Source organism: Pristiophorus japonicus, chromosome 8, assembly GCF_044704955.1.
Source record: "Pristiophorus japonicus isolate sPriJap1 chromosome 8, sPriJap1.hap1, whole genome shotgun sequence".
Taxonomy (NCBI): domain Eukaryota; kingdom Metazoa; phylum Chordata; class Chondrichthyes; family Pristiophoridae; genus Pristiophorus; species Pristiophorus japonicus.
In genome coordinates this window covers 99,375,049-99,397,702 of record NC_091984.1, presented here as the reverse complement: position 1 = coordinate 99,397,702, position 22,654 = coordinate 99,375,049, and the positions used below count along the sequence as shown (strand labels likewise).

The 22,654-nt window shown below is 49.7% G+C and overlaps 1 protein-coding gene across 9 annotated transcripts in view; it reads right to left on the bottom strand.

Annotated features, from left to right (window-relative positions):
• The window catches only part of ivns1abpa (influenza virus NS1A binding protein a), a 57,254-nt gene that overhangs the window by 13,003 nt on the left and 21,597 nt on the right, over positions 1-22,654 (bottom strand). The window contains exons 1-6 of one of the 9 annotated variants that reach the window (XM_070887158.1): positions 20,900-21,065; positions 18,323-18,502; positions 10,127-10,415; positions 9,660-9,737; positions 8,265-8,409; positions 7,531-7,700 (exon numbers count right to left, since the gene is read on the bottom strand). In XM_070887158.1, the coding sequence (XP_070743259.1) occupies positions 7,531-7,700; positions 8,265-8,409; positions 9,660-9,676 (332 nt within the window). In that variant the 5' untranslated portion in view covers positions 9,677-9,737; positions 10,127-10,415; positions 18,323-18,502; positions 20,900-21,065. Of the gene's footprint in view, positions 1-7,530; positions 7,701-8,264; positions 8,410-9,659; positions 9,738-10,126; positions 10,416-18,322; positions 18,503-19,468; positions 19,929-20,899; positions 21,066-22,654 lie in introns of those variants that run through there. The other 8 variants (XM_070887156.1, XM_070887160.1, XM_070887157.1 and 5 more) reach the window with 8 other exon arrangements.

The following is a 22,654-nucleotide window of genomic DNA, read 5'->3' as shown; positions in this document are numbered from 1 at the left end:
AAAACATAAAAACAGATAGTAAAAGCTTTTACCGATATGTAAAACGGAAAAGAGTGACTAAAGTAAATGTTGGTCCCTTAGAAGATGAGATGGGGGATTTAATAACGGGAAATGTGGAAATGGCTGAGACCTTAAAACAATTATTTTGCTTCGGTCTTCACAGTGGAAGACACAAAAACCATGCCAAAAATTGCTGGTCACGGGAATGTGGGAAGGGAGGACCTTGAGATAATCACCATCACTAGCCGGGTAGTGCTGGACAGGCTAATGGGAGTCGAGGTGGACAAGTCCCCTGGTCCTGATGAAATGCATCCCAGGGTATTAAAAGAGATGGCGGAAGTTATAGCAGATGCATTCATTATAATCTACCAAAATTCTCTGGACTCTGGGGAGGTACCAGCAGATTGGAAAGCAGCTAATGTAACACATCTGTTTAAAAAAGGGGGCAGACAAAAGGCAGGTAACTTTGACCGGTTAGTTTAACATCTGTAGTGGGGAAAATGCTTGAAGCTATCATTAAGGAAGAAATAGCGGGACATCTAGATAGGATTAGTGCAATCAAGCAGACGCAACATGGATTCATGAAGGGGACATCATGTTTAACTAATTTACTGGAATTCTTTGAGAATATAAAGAGCATGGTGGATAGAGGTGTACCGATAGATGTGGTGTATTTAGATTTCCAAAAGGCATTCTATAAGGTGCCACACAAAAGATTACTGCAGAAGGTAAAGGTATGTGGAGTCAGAGGAAATGTATTGAGAATTGGCTAACAGAAAGGAGAGTCTGGATAAATGAGTCTTTTTCAGGTTGGAAATTGGTGGTTAGTGGGGTGCCACAGGGATCGGTGCTGGGATCACAACCGTTTACAATATACATAGATGACCTGGAAGAGGGGACAGAGTGTAGTGTAACAAAATTTGCAGATGACAAAGATTAGTGGGAAAGCAGGTTGTGTAGAGGACACAAAGAGGCTGCAAAGAGATTTAGATAGGTTAAGCGAATGGGCTAAGGTTTGGCAGATGGAATACAATGTCGGAAAATGTGAGGTCATCCACCTTGGGAAAAAAAAACATTAAAAGGGAATATTATTTGAATGGGGAGAAATTACAACATGCTGAGATGCAGATGGACCTGGGGGTCCTTGTGCATGAATCCCAAAAAGTTAGTTTGCAGGTGCAGCAGGTAATCAGAAAGGCGAATGGAATGTTGGCCTTCATTGCAAGAGGGATGGAGTACAAAAGCAGGGAGGTCCTGCTGCAACTGTACAGGGTATTGGTGAGGCCGCACCTGGAGTACTGCGTGCAGTTTTGGTCACTTACTTAAGGAAGGATATACTAGCTTTGGAGGGGGTACAGAGACAATTCATTAGGCTGATTCTGGAGATGAGGGGGGTTACCTTATAATGATAGATTGAGTAGACTGGGTCTTTACTCATTGGAGTTCAGAAGGATGAGGGGTGATCTTATAGAAACATTTAAAATAATGAAAGGGATAGACAAGATAGAGGCAGAGAGGTTGTTTCCACTGGTCGGGGAGACTAGAACTAGGGGGCACAGCCTCAAAATACAGGGGAGCCAATTTAAAACCGAGTTGAGAAGGAATTTCTTCTCCCAGAGGGTTGTGAATCTGTGGAATTCTCTGCCCAAGGAAGCAGCTGAGGCTAGCTCATTGAATGTATTCAAATCACAGATATAGATTTTTAACCAATAAGGGAATTAAGGGTTATAGGGAGCAGGCGGGTAAGTGGAGCGGAGTCCACGGCCAGATCAGCCATGATCTTGTTGGGTGGTGGAGCAGGCTCGAGGGGCTAGATGGCCTACTCCTGTTCCTAATTCTTATGTTCAACCAAGAAAGGCTACTCATGAACCATCTATTCACAACTAAGTTGCAAAATTGTGGCAAAAAACAAAAGTCCTCCGAGACTGCAGCAATTTATAATTTCAACTAGTGACTAGTTACACAAGAACAAGGAGCAGAGTAGGCCATATGGCCCCTCAAGCCTGCTCCGCCATTTAATACGATCATGGACTTGGGTCCACTTCACTGCCCGCTCCCCATAACCCCTCATCGGTTAAGAAACTGTCTATCTCGGGCTCAATGACCCAGCTTCTACAGCTCTGAGGCAGCGAATTCCAGATTTACAACCCTCCATGGCACCTTAACAAAGCCAGGACCAATATCCTCGCAGTGGGGCCTGCTAGTGCTGTTGGGGAGGGTTTAAACTAGCTTGGCAGGGGTATGGGAACCTGAAAATAGATTCAGTAGGGAGGGGAGTAAAGCTGAAATTAAAAAGAAAAAAAGTTTGAAGGAGAGAGGGGAAACTAGCAGGGAAAAAAAGGGTTTAAAAAAAACATAGCATTTGTAACAAAATACATGAGTTGATGGCACAAATTGAGACAAATGGGTATGATCGGATAGCAATTAGGAGACGTGGTTGCAAGGTGACCATGAATTAAATATTCAGGGGTATTTGACAATCCAGAAAGGACAGACAGAAAAGGAGGTGGGTTAGCTCTATTGCTAAAGGATGGAATCACTGCAATAGTGAGAAATGATATTGGCTCAAATGATAAGAATGTTGAAACAGTTTGAGTGGAGATAAGGAGTAATAAGGGAAAAAAGTCACGGATGGGCGTAGTCTATAGGCCCCCTAACAGTAGCCAATCTGTTGGTTGGAGCATAAACCAGGAAATAGTGGGGGGCTTGTAAAAAGGGAACAGCAATAATAATGGGTGATTTTAACCTCCATATGGATTTGTCCAATCAAATTGGTCTGGGTAGCCTCAAGGAGGAGTTCCCAGAGTGCATAAGGGATGGGTTCCTTGGGCAGTATGTAACAGAACCAACCTGGGGGCAGGCTATCTTAGATCTGGTCCTGTGTAATGAGACAGGATTAATAAACAATCTTCTAGTAAAGGATCTCCTTGGAATGAGTCATCATAGCATGATTGAATTACAAATTCAGATGGAGGGTGAGAAAATTGGATCTCTAACCAGCATACTAAGCTTAAATAAAAGGAGACTACAAAGGTGAGGGCAGAGTTGGCTAAAGTGGACTGGGAAAATAGATTAAAGTGTAGGGCAGTTGATGAACAGTGGCATACATTTGATATATTTCACAAGGAAAATATATTCCAGGAAAGGAAAGAAAGGGTGTAAGAGAAGATAGCCGTCCATGGCTAACTAAAGAAACAAAGGACGGTATCCAATTAAAAAGAAACATAGAAATGAGGTGCAGGAGCAGGCCATTCGGCCCTTCGAGCCTGCACCGCCATTCAATGAGTTCATGGCTGAACATGCAACTTCAGTACTCCATTCCTGCTTTCTCGCCATACCCCTTGATCCCCCTAGTAGCAAGGACTACATCTAACTCCTTTTTGAATATATTTAGTGAATTGGCCTCAACAACTTTCCGTGGTAGAGAATTCCACAGGTTCACCGCTCTCTGGGTGAAGAGGTTTCTCCTCATCTCGGTCCTAAATGGCTTACCCCTTATCCTTAGACTGTGACCCCTGGTTCTGGACTTCCTCAACATTAAATAGGAACATAAGAACATAAGATTTAGGAACAGGAGTAGGCCATCTAGCCCCTCGAGCCTGCTCCACCACCCAACAAGATCACGGCTGATCTGGCCGTGGACTCAGCTCCACTTACCTGCCCACTCCCCATAACCCTTAATTCCCTTATTGGTTAAAAATCTATCTATCTGTGATTTGAATATATTCAATGAGCTAGCCTGAACTGCTTCCTTGGGCAAAGAATTCCACAGATTCACAACCCTCTGGGAGAAGAAATTCCTTCTCAACTCGGTTTTAAATTGGCTTCCCCGTATTTTGAGGCTGTGCCCCCTCGTTCTAGTCTCCCCGACCAGTGGAAACAACACCTCTGCCTCTATCCTGTCTATCCCCTTCATTATTTTAAATGTTTCTATAAGATCACCCCTCATCTTTCTGAACTCCAACGAGTAAAGACCCAGTCTACTCAATCTATCATAAGGTAACCCCCTCATATCCAGAATCAGCCTAATGAATCGTGTCTGTACCCCTTCCAAAGCTAGTATATCCTTCCTTAAGTAAGGTGACCAAAACTGCACACAGTACTTCAGGTGAGACATCACCAATACCCTGTACAGTTGCAGCAGGACCTCCCTGCTTTTGTACTCCATCCCTCTCGCAATGAAGGCCAACATTCCATTCGCCTTCCTGATTACCTGCTGCACCTGCAAACTAACTTTTTGGGATTCCAGGTCGGGTGGCACGGTTTAATGTTTTATGTTTTTCAGATAAACTCCAAAAAGAGTTTCACAAGGACCCCCAGGTCCCTCTGCACTGCAGCATGTTGTAATTTCTCCCCATTCAAATAATATTCCCTTTTACTGTTTTTTTTCCCCAAGGTGGATGACCTCACATTTTCCAACATTGTATTCCATCTGCCAAACCTTAGCCCATTCGCTTAACCTATCTAAATCTCTTTGCAGCCTCTTTGTGTCATCTGCAAATTTTGTTACACTACACTCTGTCCACTCTTCCAGGTCATCTATGTATATTGTAAACAGTTGTGGTCCCAGCACCGATCCCTGTGGCACACCACTAACCATCGATTTCCAACCCGAAAAGGACCCATTTATCCCGACTCTCTGCTTTCTGTTAACCAGCCAATTCTCGATCCATGCTAATACATTTCCTCTGACTCCGCGTACCTTTATCTTCTGCAGTAACCTTTTGTGTGGCACCTTATCGAATGCCTTTTGGAAATCGAAATACACCACATCCATTGGTACACCTCTATCCAACATGCTGGCCAAAACGAATGGGAGGACAGAAGACTGGGAAGCTTTTAAATGCCAGCAAAGAAGGACTAAAAAAATGATTAAGAAAGGGAAGATAAGACTATGAAAGCAAACTAGCACAAGATATAAAAACAGATAGCAAGAGTTTCTAATGGTATATACAAAGGAAAAGAGTGGCCTAAGTAAATGTTGGTCCCCTCGAGGATGAGACCAGAGAATTAGTAACGAGGAACATGGAGATGGCAGAAATTCTGAACAAATATTTTGTATCAGTCTTTACAGTAGAGGACACTAACAATATTCCAACAGTGGAGTCAAGGGGCTATTTGGGGGGGGGGGGGGGGAAGAGGGGGGAGAAGGGGGAACTTAACATAATCACTAAGGAGGTGGTACTCAGTTTAAGATAATGGGACTAAAAGCAGATAAATTCCCTGGACCTGATGATTTGCATCCTAGGGTCTTGAAGAAGCAGCAGGGCTAGTGGATGCATTGGTTGTAATTTACCAAAATTTCCTGGATTCTGGAGAGGTCCCAGCAGAAAACTACAAATGTAACACCCCTATTTAAAAAAGGAGGCAGACAAAAGCAGGAAACTATAGAACAGTTAGCCTAACACCCTTGGTTGGGAAAATGTTGGAGCCCATTATTAAAGAAGCAGTAGCAGGACATTTGGAAAAGCAAAATTCGGTCAGGCAGTCAGCATGGATTTATGAAAGGGAAGTCATGTTTGACAAATTTGCTAGAATTCTTTGAGGATGTAATGAACAGGGTGGATAAAGGGAAACCAGTGTGGTGTATTTGGACTTCCAGAAGGCATTTAACAAGGTGACACATAAAATGTTACTGCACAAGATAAAAGTTCATGGGGTTGAGGGTAATTAGCATGGATAGAGGATTGGCTAACTAATAGAACAGTCAGGATAAATGGTTCATTCTCTGGTTGGCAGCCAGTAATTAGTGAGGTGCCGCAGGGATCAGTGCTGGGACCCCAACTATTTACAATCTATATTCACGACTTGGAAGAAGGGACTGAGTGTAACGTAGCCAAGTATGCTGATGATACAAAGATGGGAGGAAAAGCAATGTGTGAGGATGACAAAAAATCTGCAAGGACATAGACAGGCTACAGGAGTGGGTAAAAATTTGGTAGATGGAGTATAATGTTAGAAAGTGTGAGGTCATGCACTTTGGCAGAAAAAAAAAAGAGAAAGTTATTATTTAAATGGAGAAAGATTGCAAAGTGCTGCAGTACAGCAGGACCTGGGGTTACTTCTGCGTGGAACACAAAAAGGATAGTATGCAGTTACAGCAAGTGATCAGGAAGGCCAATAGAATCTTGGCCTTTATTGCAAAGGGGATGGAGTATAAAAGCAGGGAAGTCTTGCTTCAGCTACACAGGGTATTGGCGAAGCCACACCTGGAATACTGTGTGCAGTTTTGGTTTCCATCTTTACGAAAGGATATACTTGCTTTGGAGGCAGTCCATAGAAGTTTCACTAGGTTGATTCTGGAGATGAGTGGGTTGACTTATGATGAAAGGTTGAGTAGGTTGGGCCTCTACTCATTGGAGTTCAGAAGAATGAGGGGTGATCTTATCGAAACGTATAAGATTGAGAGGGCTTAACAAGGTGGATGCACAGAGGATGTTTCCACTGATGGAGACTAGAACTAGAAGGCATGATCTTAGAATAAGGGGCTGCCCATTTAAAACAGAGATGAGGAGAAATTTCCTCTGAGGGTTGTAAATCTGTGGAATTCATTGCCTCAGAGAGCTGTGGAAGCTGGGACATTGAATAAATTTAAGACAGAAAGACAGTTTCTTAAACGATAAGGGGTTATGGGGAGCAGGCAGGAAAGTGGAGCTGAGTCCATGATCAGAGCAGGTGCGAGGGGCCATATAGCCTACTCCTGTCCCTATTTCTTATGTTCTTATGCACATAAGAAATTCCTTGTCATCTCAGTTTTAAACAGGCAGCCCCTTATTCTAAGATTATGCTCTCTAGTTCTAGTCTCCCCTATCAATGGAAACATCCTCTCTGCATCCACCTCGTCAAGCCCCCTCATAATCTTATATGTTTCGATAAGATCGCCTCTCATTCTTCCGAACTCCAATGAGTAGAGGCCCAACCTACTCAACCTTTCCTCATCTCCGGAATCAACCTGGTGAACCTTCTCTGAACTCCTCCAAAACAAGTCTATCCTTTCTTAAATATGGAAATCAAAACTGTACACAGTATTCCAGATGTGGCCTCACCAATACCCTGTATAATTGTAGCAAGACTTCCCCTTTATTGCAAAGGGGATGGAGTATAAATACAGGGAAGATTCCATTGGCCTTCCTGATCACTTGCTGTACCTGCATACTATCTTTTTGTGTTTCATGTGCCAGGACCCCCAGGTCCCACTGTACTGCAGCACTTTGCTGGACACAGCAGTCACAAGAATCTACCCTGGAAGACCAGTTATAAGCCAGGGTTTCTAAAGATTGCAAAAGTTAATTCAAACCTCCTTCTCACGTGTTGCAGAACCTACTTACGTACCTGTTCATTTTATTCTTGAGTGAGGTGTGCATTACAAACTGGAATTATTGGGGTGGATTCAGAGGGCCATTTTTTTTTTTTAAAACCTTTTTACAAGGGGTTATGGGGAGCAGGCAGGGAAGTGGAACTGAGTCCATGATCCGATCAGTCCTATTTTGAAGAACATATGAACTGTAATTTCATATGGACAAGACTTACTGTGCAGTGTAGGCATAGTTCATCAAGATTTCAACTGCAGCTGGATTCAGATCATCAAATTTCACATGAGAAAATCCATGGGGATCACTATCATTGTTGAAAATTTCAAATAGATAAGGACTGCAGCAAGCAAGGACAGCTCTATGAGCCAGCATCTCATGTCCACAGACCTTAAATTAGACAAGGAAAAAATACTGAATCACTTGGGATATAGTGATTTCAAAAACACATTCTATTCAATAATGCACAGATCTTTCAAAGACACGACAACTCTTTAATATAAATGACTACAATCATTCTTGCAAAGTTTATGATTTGATATTTACAGTAACTACAAATTGTTGAGCAACCACAAGTACAGGTACAGCGTTGAAAATCCAGAATCTGGAAAATGTTCCAGAATCCAGATCCCCGCCGACATATCTCTCTCTCGCTCTCCCGCCCCGCCCTGCCCGCTGACCACCGTCGACCTCTTCCCCCGCCTCAGGCTTGTATGAGGTACCAGAGATAGCACCTGTGGAACCACATCTAAACAAGGAGTCAATGTCTTGATCGGAGAAGTAAAGGAAAAAGATAATGGGAGGGAAGTGTCAGTATCTAAATATAGACTTAAAACAACCAGAAGGGAATTCCAATTTTGTTACATTATATATGCACCATTACTTCACAAACTATAGTTGGTCTATTTACTAAATATATTATTCAAAGTTTAAAATTCAGTAATTTATGAATACCTGGAGTCTGACATCACAGAACTGCCCACTTTTTCGCAGGGCATTGAGTTTGGCCACAGATGACTCAATGAAATTCTCATCTTCAAAAACTAAATACCCGTTAGGAATCATTTTTTTTTCTTTCCCTTGTGGACAGAGAAACCTGCTAAAATAAAGTTAAATCAATTGCTTTTTTTTTTACAATTTATTGAAAGATTGTTCAGTACACATCCACAATTTGTGCTGCAGTACTATACCATCAGCAATATTCCAAAAATCAGAACCGGGGGCACGGAGAGAACAGAGCACAAAACAGAACTTAAGACATTCACAATAAAGAGGTGTTCTGAAAACCTTATGTATTGAGTGTCAATTATGAGTGATAGATGCAATTTAAAAAAACATATCCTCTAGCGATCAGAGAATACCATGGAGTACTATGTTACCCATTAACAGCTGCTTCATTGCAAGAAAATTTGTCAATCGGCTTCACAGACCAACTGTTCATTTCTAAAATGATTATCTCTTACCCCATACTGGGGACACAAGGGGAGAACACTACCGCGAGAAGTGAATTATCTACCGGTACTTCAATTAAAGTTTATTCATCTGCAATAATATGGCCCCTCCGCTCACCATTTCCACTCGTGAAAAACTACAGGCACTCTTTAAAATACCTATAATTAAACTCAATTGTTAGCACCAATGATATTTATCAAAGTTTGTTATTCTCTGTACATTTGTTGCATTATTTCTGTCATGCTGTAACTGCTACTGGAGACATACTGCAGTTGCTATTGTCCAATAAATGAACAAAAAGCTGCAAGCTAAATATTCTAACTTCTACAGATTTATCTGATCTAAAGCATGCATCAACAGCATAGTGATTAATTACTGTCTGGCCCAGCGAAACATGAAAACATTTTCTAGTTTATGAATCACTACTGTGTAATGGAATGTTGTATAGCTTGGACTCAAATACTAAGGCTCATTCATACTGGCAAGATATACATTTGAAGTCCGTGGTAGCACAAATTTTAATTCTCTAACCGTTTAAATCTATGTAGGAAAAGCATTTGATAGTCTCAAACACCAGAACAGATCCAGAACTTCAATTTGACAGTAAGTGAAAGTGACCACAACTAGTTTTACATAAGCAGGTGTACTCTATAACCCATTTTCAATTAATGGCAGTTTAATGCATAAAGAAAACCATAATACATTAAAGTGTTTTATCTAAATTTAGCTATTTACTATAAATTTGGTTTCCAATTTTAGAAGGCCCCATTTTTCAAATGGAAAACTTTAAAGTCTACATTTTGATCGAGTACTTGCAAGAAACAGGTTTGTCTAATGTACCAAGGTTTTGCATGCAAAATTTATGATTAACATTTTTATTTTGCAGAATGTACTTACGATATGAAATCAAACATCCATTACATGCCTAACTAGAGATCAACGACAATGCTTTTAAAGAGGGGCATCCAATTCTACCTCGAATGGAAAAAAAAGGATTGAGTGCAACAGAATAGATGGCTATTGTACCAAACCCAGAAACCCGAGACGACAAATTTCATTTTATATAAAATGAAACTTTATATATACACACCTATATATGAAAATGGATCAGGAGAAAGTAGCTACTTTGTACTGCAAGTCTACAAAATCTGCACTGTTCACTCTGGAAAAGGTTCTAGCAAACAGAAAGGCTATAGTTCTGCCGTTTAAAAAAAACTCAGTTAATTGGCATTAATGGTTACACTGATTACAAATGTGAAGGCATGAAAAGCATTTCAATTACATCACTTCACTATCAACTTTGCTTTCACTAGAACATTCTGTGCATACAGGAACATGACGTGTATATTATTTTAAAAACTTACTTAATACTGCTGTACTTCCGGAAAAATATTGAAGGAACAAATTTCAAAAAGTGAAGGCACTTGGGAGTGTTTGGGCACTCAAGATCCAGTTTTTTTTTTTAAAAAGCAAATTCTGAAAAAGATAACTGGCGATGCATCAATATGTAGGCAGGTAATGACGAGACGAGTCCAGTAAGGGTAAGCCTCAATGGTGCTGACAAAAATCAGGCTTGCAGCCGATGAAAAGGAGTCCCAAAATACACCAAGGCTATAGACATGAACTTCTATTGTGATGATCTTGCATATTATCCTAGAGGAAAAACATAGAATCATGGTTATACAAAGCATATTGTATATAAAGACTATTCGCAGCCACTGCACAAAGAAAGATTTTCCCTGCTGCTCTTTCTCCCATCCCCCACCTCCGATTTTTCACTCTACTTCTGCACTAAATTTGATGCTTTGTAGCTAGCCAACTCCCCACAAATAATGCACACTGTATAAGTGATGGAAAGTACATTAAGGTTAAGGAGTTAGAGACTGTTGAAAAATATACTTCTACAACTCTGTTCTGCTTTAAGGTTTTGCCCGAATAACTGAACCTTACTTACACAAGTTAAAAATTAAATTAGATCCATCTGCGCAATAGGGAACCAAGCACTCCAATATAGTTGGCTTTCAGAATTTTCCCAGCAAGATCTTTAATTATACCACAAATTACAGAAAGTGACTAAATAAATGGTACAGTGAATCAGAGAAAGCTAGTTGAGGGAGGTTCTGGAAGTGGGCAAGTGCATTATGCTCCAAACGATGCAGATCTTGAGATTCCAGTTAGTTCTGGTCTGTAGTTAACTCATGTCAGCCATGGCAATAGTAGAGGCACTACAAATGCCTACAAAATCCCAGCAAGAAAACAAAGAGCCAGGGTTCCTCCACCCAACTGCGATCCAGCAGCCCCTCCTCCAGCAACATGCTGACATCATGCAAGCCTAGGATTAAGTGACTATCACCACTGCAGCTAAAATTGCATCCAAGCTCCCAAAGTGGAAGGGCCTATCTGAATGAATGAAGTACATCCAAATTGGTGGCCATTTTAATGTCATACTTCGAGGCCCAAGATAACACTTCAAGAGGGCAGCGGAAGAAAATCCATATTTAGCAACTCAAGTCAGAGCAGCAATAACATCTTATGCTACATTTAACTTGGTAACTTCAAACAGAGGTAGATCTCACCACCAAAAAATTGACTGTTCAGTTCCCACAGCAGCCTTGCTGCATCTTGACAGCAGCAAATAACACAAGTTTGATGTCAATCCAATAATCGCTACAAGACAAAACATTTTCATTTACAAAAGGTCAGTGAATCCAGTTCTATAATTAACATGCAATATCAGAGTTTGGACAACTCCCAAATGAACCTAGTGGGTGAAGCACAGTATGCCAAAATTAAAACCTGCAGCTGCTTTTATTTCCATGAGCCATCTCCAGCTGTTAAATCTGGTTTCTCATATGAGCAAAAGTCTGATGATGGGTTCTTGGAATCCAACGTAAAACTATTGAGATTCTGGAGACTCAACAAAATAGTAAATCAAATTTATACCAGCAAGTCAAGTGCAACATTTATTTTTATGTTCTGATGAAATATCATCAGACTTGAAACATTAACTCTTTCAATCTCCACAGATGCTGCCTGGCCTGCTGAGTGTTTCCTGACCCTGACCAGTGATTTACAGAGGATGGATGGAGCCCCACTTCTGCCGATGGCGACTTCGATCAAACCTGCAATAGGCCATCACCTCAACATCCATCAAGCAAACCAAGCTTTGAAAGTCCGCTTTTGCATTGCAGAGATAAACCATGCCAAAAAACCCTCCTATTTAGGAGTCATGCTTGATGACATTCAGTCATATAGACAACATCTTCAGAACCTTGGGAAGAAACTAAAAAAAAGAGTAGGGTCAACTTGATCGAGGAACTCGCCGAATCCACATGGGAAGCAGATACTCAAACCCTCGGTACGGTAGCACTCGCCCTGGTGTAACTCCACAGCAGAGTACCTCTCTCTGGCATGGCTTGCAAGACGGCATGTCAAATCCGTTGAATTCTACTATGAGAATTACCACCAGTACGCTTTTATCGACATCAGCGCCTTGGCTGCCAGTGCTTGCAAACATCGCACCACCACATCTACGCCACAAATATGCAATCTCCAAAGAATACAAGCGCTACACCAGCAGGACGTCTTGAAAAACCTACTAAGCCAGCTCAAATCTAGGCAGCCATTTTGGACCATTGTCCTTCAGCAATCTCCCCTCAGCCTTGATGACGCTCCCCTCCCCCAAGCCCCTCTCACCACCCCATCCACTCCCCCAAGCCTCTCTCTTTTGCCCCTCCCCTCCCCCAAGCCACTCTCTTCTCCCCCCAGCCCCTCTCTCAAACCCCTCTCCCCGCCCCTCCCTCAATCCCCTCTCCACCCCCACCCCTCCCCAAGCCCCCCTCTACCCCCAACCCTCCCCCCACCCACACCCCTCCCTCCCCCCCCCCCAAGCCCCTCCCCCCCCCACCCAAGCCCCTACCCCCCCCCCAAGCCCCCTCTCCCTCCACAAGCCCCCCTCTCCCTTACCCTCCCCCCAAGCCCCCTCTCCCCCCCACCAAGCCCCCTCTCCCCCCCCACCAAGCCCTCCTCTCCCCCCCCCATGCCCCCCTCAAGCCCCCCCCCCAAGCCTCCTCTCTTCCCCCCCCCCCAAAGCCTCCCTTCCCCTCCCCCCCCCCCAGCCTCCCTCTCTTCCCCCCCCCCCCCCCAAGCCTCCCTCTCTTCCCCCCCCCCCCCCCCCAAGCCTCCCTCTCTTCCCCCCCCCCACCCCAAAGCCTCCCTCCCCCCCCCCCAAGCCTCCCTCTCTCCCCCCCCACCCCACCCCCAAGCCTCCCTCCCCCCCCAAGCCCCCCTCTCCCCCCACCCTCCCCAAGCCCCCCTCTCCCCCCCCACCCTCCCTCTCCTCCCCCACAAGCCCCCCTCCCCAAGCCCCTTCTCCCGCGCACCCTTCCCCAAGCACCCTCTCCCTCCCCACCCTTCCCAATCCCCCCTCTCCCTCCCCACCCTTCCCCAATCCCCTCTCCTCTCCCCACCCCTCCCAAGCCCCCTCCCCCAAGCCCCCTCCCCACCAAGCCCCCCTCTCCCCCCCCACTCTTCCCCAAGCCCCCCTCTCTCCCCCCACTCTTCCCCAAGCCCCTCCCTCCCCAAGCCCCCCGCCCTTCCCCAAGCCACCCTCTTCCCCAAGCCCCCCTCTTCCCCCCCCACCCTTCCCCAAGCCCCCCTCTCTTCTCCCACCCTTCCCCAAGCACCCCCCACCCTTCCCCAAGCCCAAGCCCCCCTCTCCCCCCCCACCCTTCCCCAAGCACCCCTCTCCCCCCCCCCACCCAAGCCCCACCCCCCCATCTCTCTCCCCCCCCCCCACCCTTCCCCAAGCCTCCCTCTCCCCCACCCCTCCCCAAGCCCCCCTCTCCTCTCCCCCACCCCTCCCCAAGCCCCCCTCTCCTCTCCCCCACCCCTCCCCAAGCCCCCCTCTCCTCTCCCCCACCCCTCCCCAAGCCCCCCTCTCCTCTCCCCCACCCCTCCCCAAGCCCCCCTCTCCTCTCCCCCACCCCTCCCCAAGCCCCCTCTCCTCTCCCCCACCCCTCCCCAAGCCCCCTCTCCTCTCCCCCACCCCTCCCCAAGCCCCCTCTCCTCTCCCCCACCCCTCCCCAAGCCCCCCTCTCCTCTCCCCCACCCCTCCCCAAGCCCCCCTCTCCTCTCCCCCACCCCTCCCCAAGCCCCCCTCTCCCCCCCCACCTTTCCCCAAGCCCCCCTCTCCTCCCCCCCACCTTTCCCCAAGCCCCCCTCTCCTCGCCCCCAAGCCCCCCTCTCCCCCACCATTCACCCCCCACTCCCCAAGCCCCCCTCTCCAAGCCCCCCTCTCTTCCCAACCCCCCTATCCCCAAGCCCCCCTCTCCTCCACCCCTCCCCAAGCCCCCTCTCTCCCCCACCCCTCCAAGCCCCCTACCCCACCCCCCCTCCCCAAGCCCCTCTTCCCCCCCTCTCTCCTCCCCACCCAAGCCACTCACTTCCTTTCCCCCCCCCCAAAGGGCCCCCTCTCCCCCACCCCCAATGCCCCCTCTCCACCCACCCCACCCTTCCCCCAAGCCCCCCTCCCCTCCCCAACCCTTCCCCAAGCCCCCCCTCTCCTCTCCCCCAAGCCCCCCTCTCCTCTCCCCCAAGCCCCCCTCTCCTCTCCCCCACCCCTCCCCAAGCCACCCTCTTCCCTCTCCCCTTCCCCTCCCTCCCCCAAGCCCCTCTCCCCCCCACACCACCAAGCCACTCACTTCCTTTCACCGCCCCCCTCCCTCCCAAAGGGCCTCCCTCCCCCCCACTCTCTCTCCCACCCACCCCACACGTCCCCAAGCCCCCCTCCCTCCCCCCACCCTTCCCCAAGCCCCCCCTCTCCCCCACCCCTCCCCAAGCCCCCTCCCCAAGCCCCCCTCCCCCACCCCTCCCCAAGCCCCCCTCTCCTCTTCCCCACCCCTCCCCAAGCCCCCCCTCCTCTCCCCCACCCCTCCCCAAGCCCCCCTCTCCTCTCCCCCACCCCTCCCCAAGCCCCCCTCTCCTCTCCCCCACCCCTCCCCAAGCCCCCCTCTCCTCTCCCCCACCCCTCCCCAAGCCCCGCTCTCCTCTCCCCCACCATTCCCCAAGCCCCCCTCTCCTCTCCCCCACCCCTCCCCAAGCCCCCCTCTCCTCTCCCCCACCCCTCCCCAAGCCCCCCTCTCCTCTCCCCCACCCCTCCCCAAGCCCCCCACCCCTCCCCAAGCCCCCTCTCCTCTCCCCCACCCCTCCCCAAGCCTCCCTCTCCTCTCCCCCACCCCTCCCCAAGCCCCCCTCTCCTCTCCCCCACCCCTCCCCAAGCCCCCCTCTCCTCTCCCCAAGCCCCCCTCTCCTCTCCCCCACCCCTCCCCAAGCCCCCCTCTCCTCTCCCCCACCCCTCCCCAAGCCCCCCTTCCCTCTCCCCCACCCCTCCCCAAGCCCCCCTCCCCTCTCCCCCACCCCTCCCCAAGCCCCCCTCCCCTCTCCGTCCCCCTCTCCTCTCCCCCACCCCTCCCCAAGCCCCCCTCTCCTCTCCCCCACCCCTCCCCAAGCCCCCCTCTCCTCTCCCCCACCCCTCCCTCTCCTCTCCCCCACCCCTCCCCCACCCCTCCCCAAGCCCCCCTCTCCTCTCCCCCACCCCAAGCCCCCCTCTCCCCCACCCCAAGCCCACCTCTCCCCCACCCCAAGCCCCCCTCTCCCCCACCCCAAGCCCCCCTCCCCAAGCCCCCCTCTCCTCTCCCCCACCCCTCCCCAAGCCCCCCTATCCTCTCCCCCGCCCCTCCCCTCTCCCCCACCCCTCCCCTCCCCAAGCCCCCCTCTCCCCACCCCTCCCCAAGCCCCCCTCTCCTCTCCCCCTTCCCTCCACGCCCCCCCTCCCCAAGCCCCACCCCTCCCCCCCAAGCCCCCCTCCCCAAGCCCCCTCTCCCTCCCCACCCTCCCCAAGCCCCCCTCCAAGCCACCCACTCCCCCCCCCCCCAAACCCCTCTCCACCACCCCCTCCTCCCCCAAGCCCCTCCCCCCCCACATCACCAAGCCACTCACTTCCTTCTCCCCCCCCCCCCCAAAAGGCCTCCCTCCCCACCCCACTCCCCCCCTCTCCCCCACCCCACTCTCACCGCCCCCCCTCTACTCTCTCCCCCAAGCCCCCTCTCCCCCCACCCCACCCCCAAGCCCCTCTCCCCCCCCATCCCACCCCCAAGCCCCCTCTCCCCCCCCCCATCCCACCCCCAAGCCCCCTCTCCCCCCCCATCCCACCCCCAAGCCCCCTCTCCCCCCCCATCCCACCCCCAAGCCCCCTCTCCCCCCCCATCCCACCCCCAAGCCCCCTCTCCCCCCCCATCGCATCCCACCCCCAAGCCCCCTCTCCCCCCTCTCCCCCCCATCCCACCCCCCTCTCCCCCAAGCCCCCCCATCCCACCCCCTCTCCCCCAAGCCCCCTCTCCTCCCCCCCCAAGCCCCCTCTCCCCCCCATCCCACGCCAAAGCCCCCTCTCCCCCCCACCCCAAAGCCCACTCTTTCCCCCCCCCACTCCCAAGCCCCCTCTTTCCCCCCCCCACTCCCAAGCCCCCTCTTTCCCCCCCCCACTCCCAAGCCCCCTCTTCCCCCCCCCCACTCCCAAGCCCCCTCTTTCCCCCCCCCACTCCCAAGCCCCCTCTTTCCCCCCCCCCACTCCCAAGCCCCCTCTTTCCCCCCCCCCACTCCCAAGCCCCCTCTCTCCCCCCCCCACTCCCAAGCCCCCTCTCTCCCCCCCCAACTCCCAAGCCCCCTCTCCCCAACTCCCAAGCCCCCTCTCCCCCCCCCCCCCAACTCCCAAGCCCCCCTCCCCCCCCCCCAACTCCCAAGCCCCCCCTCCCCCCCCATCCCACCCCCAAGCCCCCTCTCCCCCCCCCCCCATCCCACCCCCAAGCCCCCTCTCCCCCCCCATCCCACCCCCAAGCCCCCTCTCCCCCCCCATCCCACCCCCAAGCCCCCTCTCCCCCCCCCATCCCACCCCCAAGCCCCCTCTCCCCCCCCCATCGCATCCCACCCCAAAGCCCCCTCTTTCCCCCCCCCCACTCCCAAGCCCCCTCTTCCCCACCCCCACTCCCAAGCCCCCTCTTTCCCCCCCCACACTCCCAAGCCCCCTCTTTCCCCCCCCCACTCCCAAGCCCCCTCTCCCCCCCCCACTCCCAAGCCCCCTCTCCCCCCCCCACTCCCAAGCCCCCTCTTTCCCCCCCCCCAACTCCCAAGCCCCCTCTTCCCCCCCCCCCCAACTCCCAAGCCCCCTCTCCCCCCCCACTCCCAAGCCCCCTCTCCCCCCCCCCCAACTCCCAAGCCCCCTCTCCCCCCCCCCCAACTCCCAAGCCCCCCCTCCACTCCCAAGCCCCCTCTCCCCCCCAACTCCCAAGCCCCCTCTCCCCCCCCCCAACTCCCAAGCCCCATCTCCCCCCCCAACTCCCAAGCCCCATCTCCCCCCCCAACTCCCAAGCCCCATCTCCCCCCCCAACTCCCAAGCCCCATCTCCCCCCCCAACTCCCAAGCCCCCTCTCCCCCCCCAACTCCCAAGCCCCCTCTCCCCCCCCAACTCCCAAGCCCCCTCTCCCCCCCAACTCCCAAGCCCCCTCTCCCCAACTCCCAAGCCCCCTCTCCCCCCCCCCCCAACTCCCAAGCCCCCTCTCCCCCCCCCCCCCAACTCCCAAGCCCCCTCTCCCCCCCCCCCAACTCCCAAGCCCCCTCTCCCCCCCAACTCCCAAGCCCCCTCTCCCCCCCAACTCCCAAGCCCCCTCTCCCCCCCAACTCCCAAGCCTGTACAGGGTATTTATGGAAGGATGGATATACTTGCATTACACTGTTCACAGAAGGTTCACTAGGTTGATTCCAGAGATGAAGGGGGTTGACTTATGAAGATAGGTTGAGTAGGTATGGCCTATATACATTGAAGTTAAGAATGAGATGATCTTATTGAAACATAAGATAATGAGGAGGGCTAAACAAGATGGATGCAGAGAGGCTATTTCCACTCACAGGGGAAACTAAAACTAGGAGACATAGAATAAATAAACCACCCATTTAAAACTGAGATGAGGAGAAATCTCTACTCAGAGGGTTGTAAATCTAGGATTTCTCTGCCCCAGAGAGCTGTGGAGGCTGGGTCATTGAATATATTTAAGGCAGATAGACAGATTTTTGAGCGATAAGGGAGTAAAGGGTTATGGTGAGTATGCAGGGAAGTGGAGTCGAGGCCAAGATCAGATCAGCCATGATCTTATTGAATGGCAGAGCAGGCTCGAGGGGCCAAATGGCCTACTCCTGCTCCTATTTCTTGGTTCTTAACACCTCATCTTTGATTAGGCACTTTACAGCCTTCTGGACTCAACATAAAGTTCAACAATTTCAGACAATAACTTCTGCCCCTATATTTTCAGGTGGCAGCTGTTTATGATTCTGACAACCCCCATTTGCAACATTTAATCACTCCTGCCTTCCACCCTATCAGACTGTCCCTTTTGTTCTTTCCTCCTCCCCCCACTTTCCCTGCCTTTGCATCTGCTTAAAATCTGTTACATCTCTAACTTTCAGTTCTGACTAAGGGTCTCAGACCTGAAAAGTTAACTTTCTCTCACCATGGATGCAGCCTGGCCTGCTGAGTGTTTCCAGCATTTTCTGTTTATGTTCCAAAATAAGCACGATGGACTAAATGTTGTCTGTTGTTGGTGCTAAAATTTTGACAATTCTATCATCCTATGCGGGTTCCATATCTAGAGCGTGCTTGCCCACTCTTTCATGTGGATGATGATTGCAGGCTAGGTAAGGTTTAAAAAAAAAGGGAGAAAACTAGAAAGACAAAAAAGGTTCATGGCACTGCTAGCACAATACTAAATAATAATCTTTGTACCAAACAATATATTGTGTTGCTATACTTCTTGTGCCACTTGGATACTCTTGTATAAAAGCAACCATTTAGATATGAAGAGGAGCTTCGGCATGCAGAATTAAAAACTGACCTGGGGGTAGAAACTGTAAAACTAAACACCAGCCTCAAACAAAATTAACAATTTTCAACGAGAAACAAATGCTGACAGCATCACCAAAACAACCATTCAGTAATGGGTTATAATTTGTCATACATGTTCACTCAACAGTAAGTGATACTCACTACTTAAGAAATTAGGTCTCGAGCAGATTCTAGAATTCACTAGAAAAACACTGACCAATGCTACAGTAAATTTACAAGTGCAATTCTGCAAAGATACTTTTCTGAACAAATTAATTTTGTAATTAAATATTTTCTGTTAGATTTTTTTAGCCACATTACTGAAAACAGAAATTGAAAAGATTGCACTGAGCACCTGAATCTGCTGCTCATTAATAATTTTAATCAAAGTAATAACAATTCCAGCAATTCTTTCAAGAACACGGTTAAAACAGATTAAAATTGTTTAAATACGTTGAATTATGCAATATTTCAAGCAAACAGGATGTGTGGCAAAGCAAAAACAAGCTACCCTTTTCTGACTCCTCCTCAAAATAACAGGAAAGAACAAACTCTGTTCTGTATTAGTTTGGGTACTTTCTACCCCCGCTCTCCTCCACCCCCCCCCAAAAAAACAATCTAAACAGTGAGAGTGCAAGTTCCCATCTAAAATCAGATAGGTCCTAATTCCTTCCACAGTGCCCCACCTCAATTCTGACCACAGGATTTAGAGCACGCATCCTCCCCCATCCCAAACTAACCACATCATTTACTGCCTCCTCTTCCTAATACTGACCTTATTTTTATTTATCCATTATGGGATGTGGGCATTGCTGACAAGGCCAGCATTTATTGCCCATCAGGTGGTTGTGAGCTGCCTTCTTGAACCGCTGAAGTCCTTGTGGTGAAGGTACTCCCACAGTGCTGAGTTTGTCATGGTTTGATACAACTGAGGGGCTTGCTTGGCAATTTCAGAGGGCAGTTAAGAGTCAACCACATTGGTGTGGGTCTGGAGTCACATAGAACAGGCAAGGACATCAGATTTCCTTTGCCTAAACATTAGTGAACCCGTTGAGTTTTTCCCCGACAATCCGAGTGTTTCAAGGTGATTACTGATTTAGTCCCGATTTATTTAATGAACTGAATATAAATAGCCCAGTTGCGTGGTGAAATTTGAACTCAGGCCTCTGGATTTTGTCCAATAATATATAACCACTAAGCTACAGTTCTTGCGTGTTGGCAGTCTCCGCCTCCTCCCTCCGCACCGCGACTCCTCGGCCCCTCCAGTAACGGAGCGGGAGTTGCAGCCTCCGATTCTCTTTCTTTCTTTCCCACCAACCACAAGGCCGTCTCGCCTCTTCCCACCTCCACCAATTCCAACTGTAACCACAAGGTTTCCAATCACGGCTTCGCTCCGCCCACCCTCAGACTAGCTGCAGGTTGAGCAGTCTTCACTTCTCCTTCACCCTGCCAACACCCCCCACCCACACACAAAAACATATTCAACACCCCGCCCCCCCCAAAAAAATACACTGCAGACTCTGCGGTCCGCTCCTCCTCTTCACGAACACAGGTTGGGGGACAGACAGCCGATCCCACCGACTGTCCCATTAGACACACACGGTGCCATGTGCGACATCAGCTCCCATCCAGCCAGTGCTGCCCAAACCAAGTGAAGCGGCTTCAGCTGGAGGCGAACCGGACCCGGGGGATAAGAGAAGCGGTCAGAATCCCTGGTGTACCCCCGCCGAAGGAATGATTTCCGGGGGATTTTTTTTAAAAGGGAGGGTTTATATTGGCCCTATCGCAACTTGGCCGGGTTTGGGGCTCATTTCCTTCGGCCACCCGCACTCCTACGGGCGGGCTCGGCTAACTCGGCCGCCCGGGGCCGCTCCGAACCCGCGCCGCGACCGTTAACATTTTAAATATATAAAATTTATTCGTTGCGTTATTCGGCGCTCGGCTCGACCAAACTTGACTGGGTCGGAGCGCCCGCCTCCGCCAACTCGCCGATTGGCTGCACGCTTCGCTCACAATCAACCCCATTGGCCGTTCACCCCGTCAATCATCAACGGCACACGCCAGTACAGCCGCCAAGTTAGGTTGCCGTTAGAACGAGGGTCTTCCCGCCTCAACAAAGGGCAATACGCCACCTCCCTCTCCCACACACAAACCCCAACCCCACCCCACACAGGCAGTAAAGCAAAACTATCCAATTAAAACCTACCTTTCTAGGGACAAAACGGACGATATAAATCATATTTGATGAAATAAATGTTCTATTTCCTCTGCTGAGTGTCCTCGCCACGGCAAATACCCGAGATTGCTGTAAGCATCCACCTGACTTCAGCTTCCAACGCGCCTCTGTCAGCGCTGACTCGTCGCGCCCAGATAAATAGTGACGTGCCACCGCGTTGTTGCGTACACTGCGCATGTGCTTGAACTGAGCCCGCCCTCAGAACCGCGCTTGCGCACCAGGGGGCGACCTTGACCGGTGCGGGCGGGGGGGGGGGGAAGTGCGGGCCAACGGGTTCCAGCGCTGCAGCAACAGTGCAGTGATTGGAACGCTGTGTCCACCCTCCATACGCCTCACACTGGTTATGTACACAATAATAATCAGCTATCTTCCTGCACACATCCCTGCCCGTATTGTCTTCACAAGTGCGCACACCTGCACTGTTCCCTGACGGTGACCTTGGCGTATCAGAATTCAGTGGATGCTTTACTCGCCACTGGACACTACACCAACAGAAAATGCTGGAAACAGTCAGCAGGCCAGGCAGCATCTGCGGAGAGGGAAACAGAGTTAACATTTCAGGTCGATGACCTTCAGAACTGGAGAAGAGTTTTGCTGCAGTAAAATCTTGGAAGCTTTGGAGCGAAATTATTTTTATACACACATTTGAAACCCACGTTGCTCATTGTACACACACAATGTCAACCTTGACAATTATCTAAAACAATCTGATTCAGTAGATCCAAAAATGTCATTTTTTAACAACCGGCTCCAAGAAAAGCTCTCCTGGCTTCTTAGGATACTGATACTGGTAAGACAGGAAAATGTTTTTTTTTAAATTCGTAGCCAATCGTTCCAATTCTTTGTCAAATCACAAACGCCAGAGGTCACCTTGGGCCCATTCAAGGATCACTCTGCGCCAATGCTCTTAGCCAAAAGGCCTAGAGCCACTGCACCGTTCCTGGAAGTACTGCAATACCAGGTTCGTGCCATGGAGGTGGATGGGTCAGGTCCCCCACACACAGGAAAATGTTGTTTCTCTTCACTTATTTCTACCTTGCTTTGCACCATCACTCAGTTTTTTTCAACTCTATTTCCATGCTGTCTTCCACACCTTTCTGTCACATGTGCTGTCCCTGATCTTCCGTGCCATGGCTGCCCCCCCGCTGGAGTTGCATTAATGATTAAATGTTCCAAATTTTACAGCACAGAAACAGACCAAACTGGTCCTTGCCAATGTTTTAGTTCCACACGACCCCCCCTTCCACCCCTCTTCATCTAATCCCTTCTAATCTTTTCTCCATAGTATAGTTATCTAGCTTTTCCTTAAAGACATCTATACTATTTCTATTATACCTGTAATGTACTTATGAATGACTCCACAAGGCAATGTGTTGTACTCAAGCTGTAGTGACCTTGGTCTTTTATTCCAAACTCCCAAGTGAAGCATGAGCATGGTGTGCAGCCTTTTAGACTGGGCCCTGCCACCAGGGCAGGAAACCCCGGTCTCCACCAGTTGCACCCTCTAGTGGTGCCAGCATGTATAAATACAGAGTAAGCCTTATTGGTAGTACATCAGGTAAACAAGTCTCCATCCTATGCAACTACACAGAGAGTATATCTATAGTCTGCATACACAACATCACCTTATCCAAGTCCTTTGTGCCAATTACCTTTGCACTATGTGCTCTGGCTTAGCTCTCCCCAGAGTTAAGTGCCAATAGCCCTTGCACCTTGGCTGTGCTT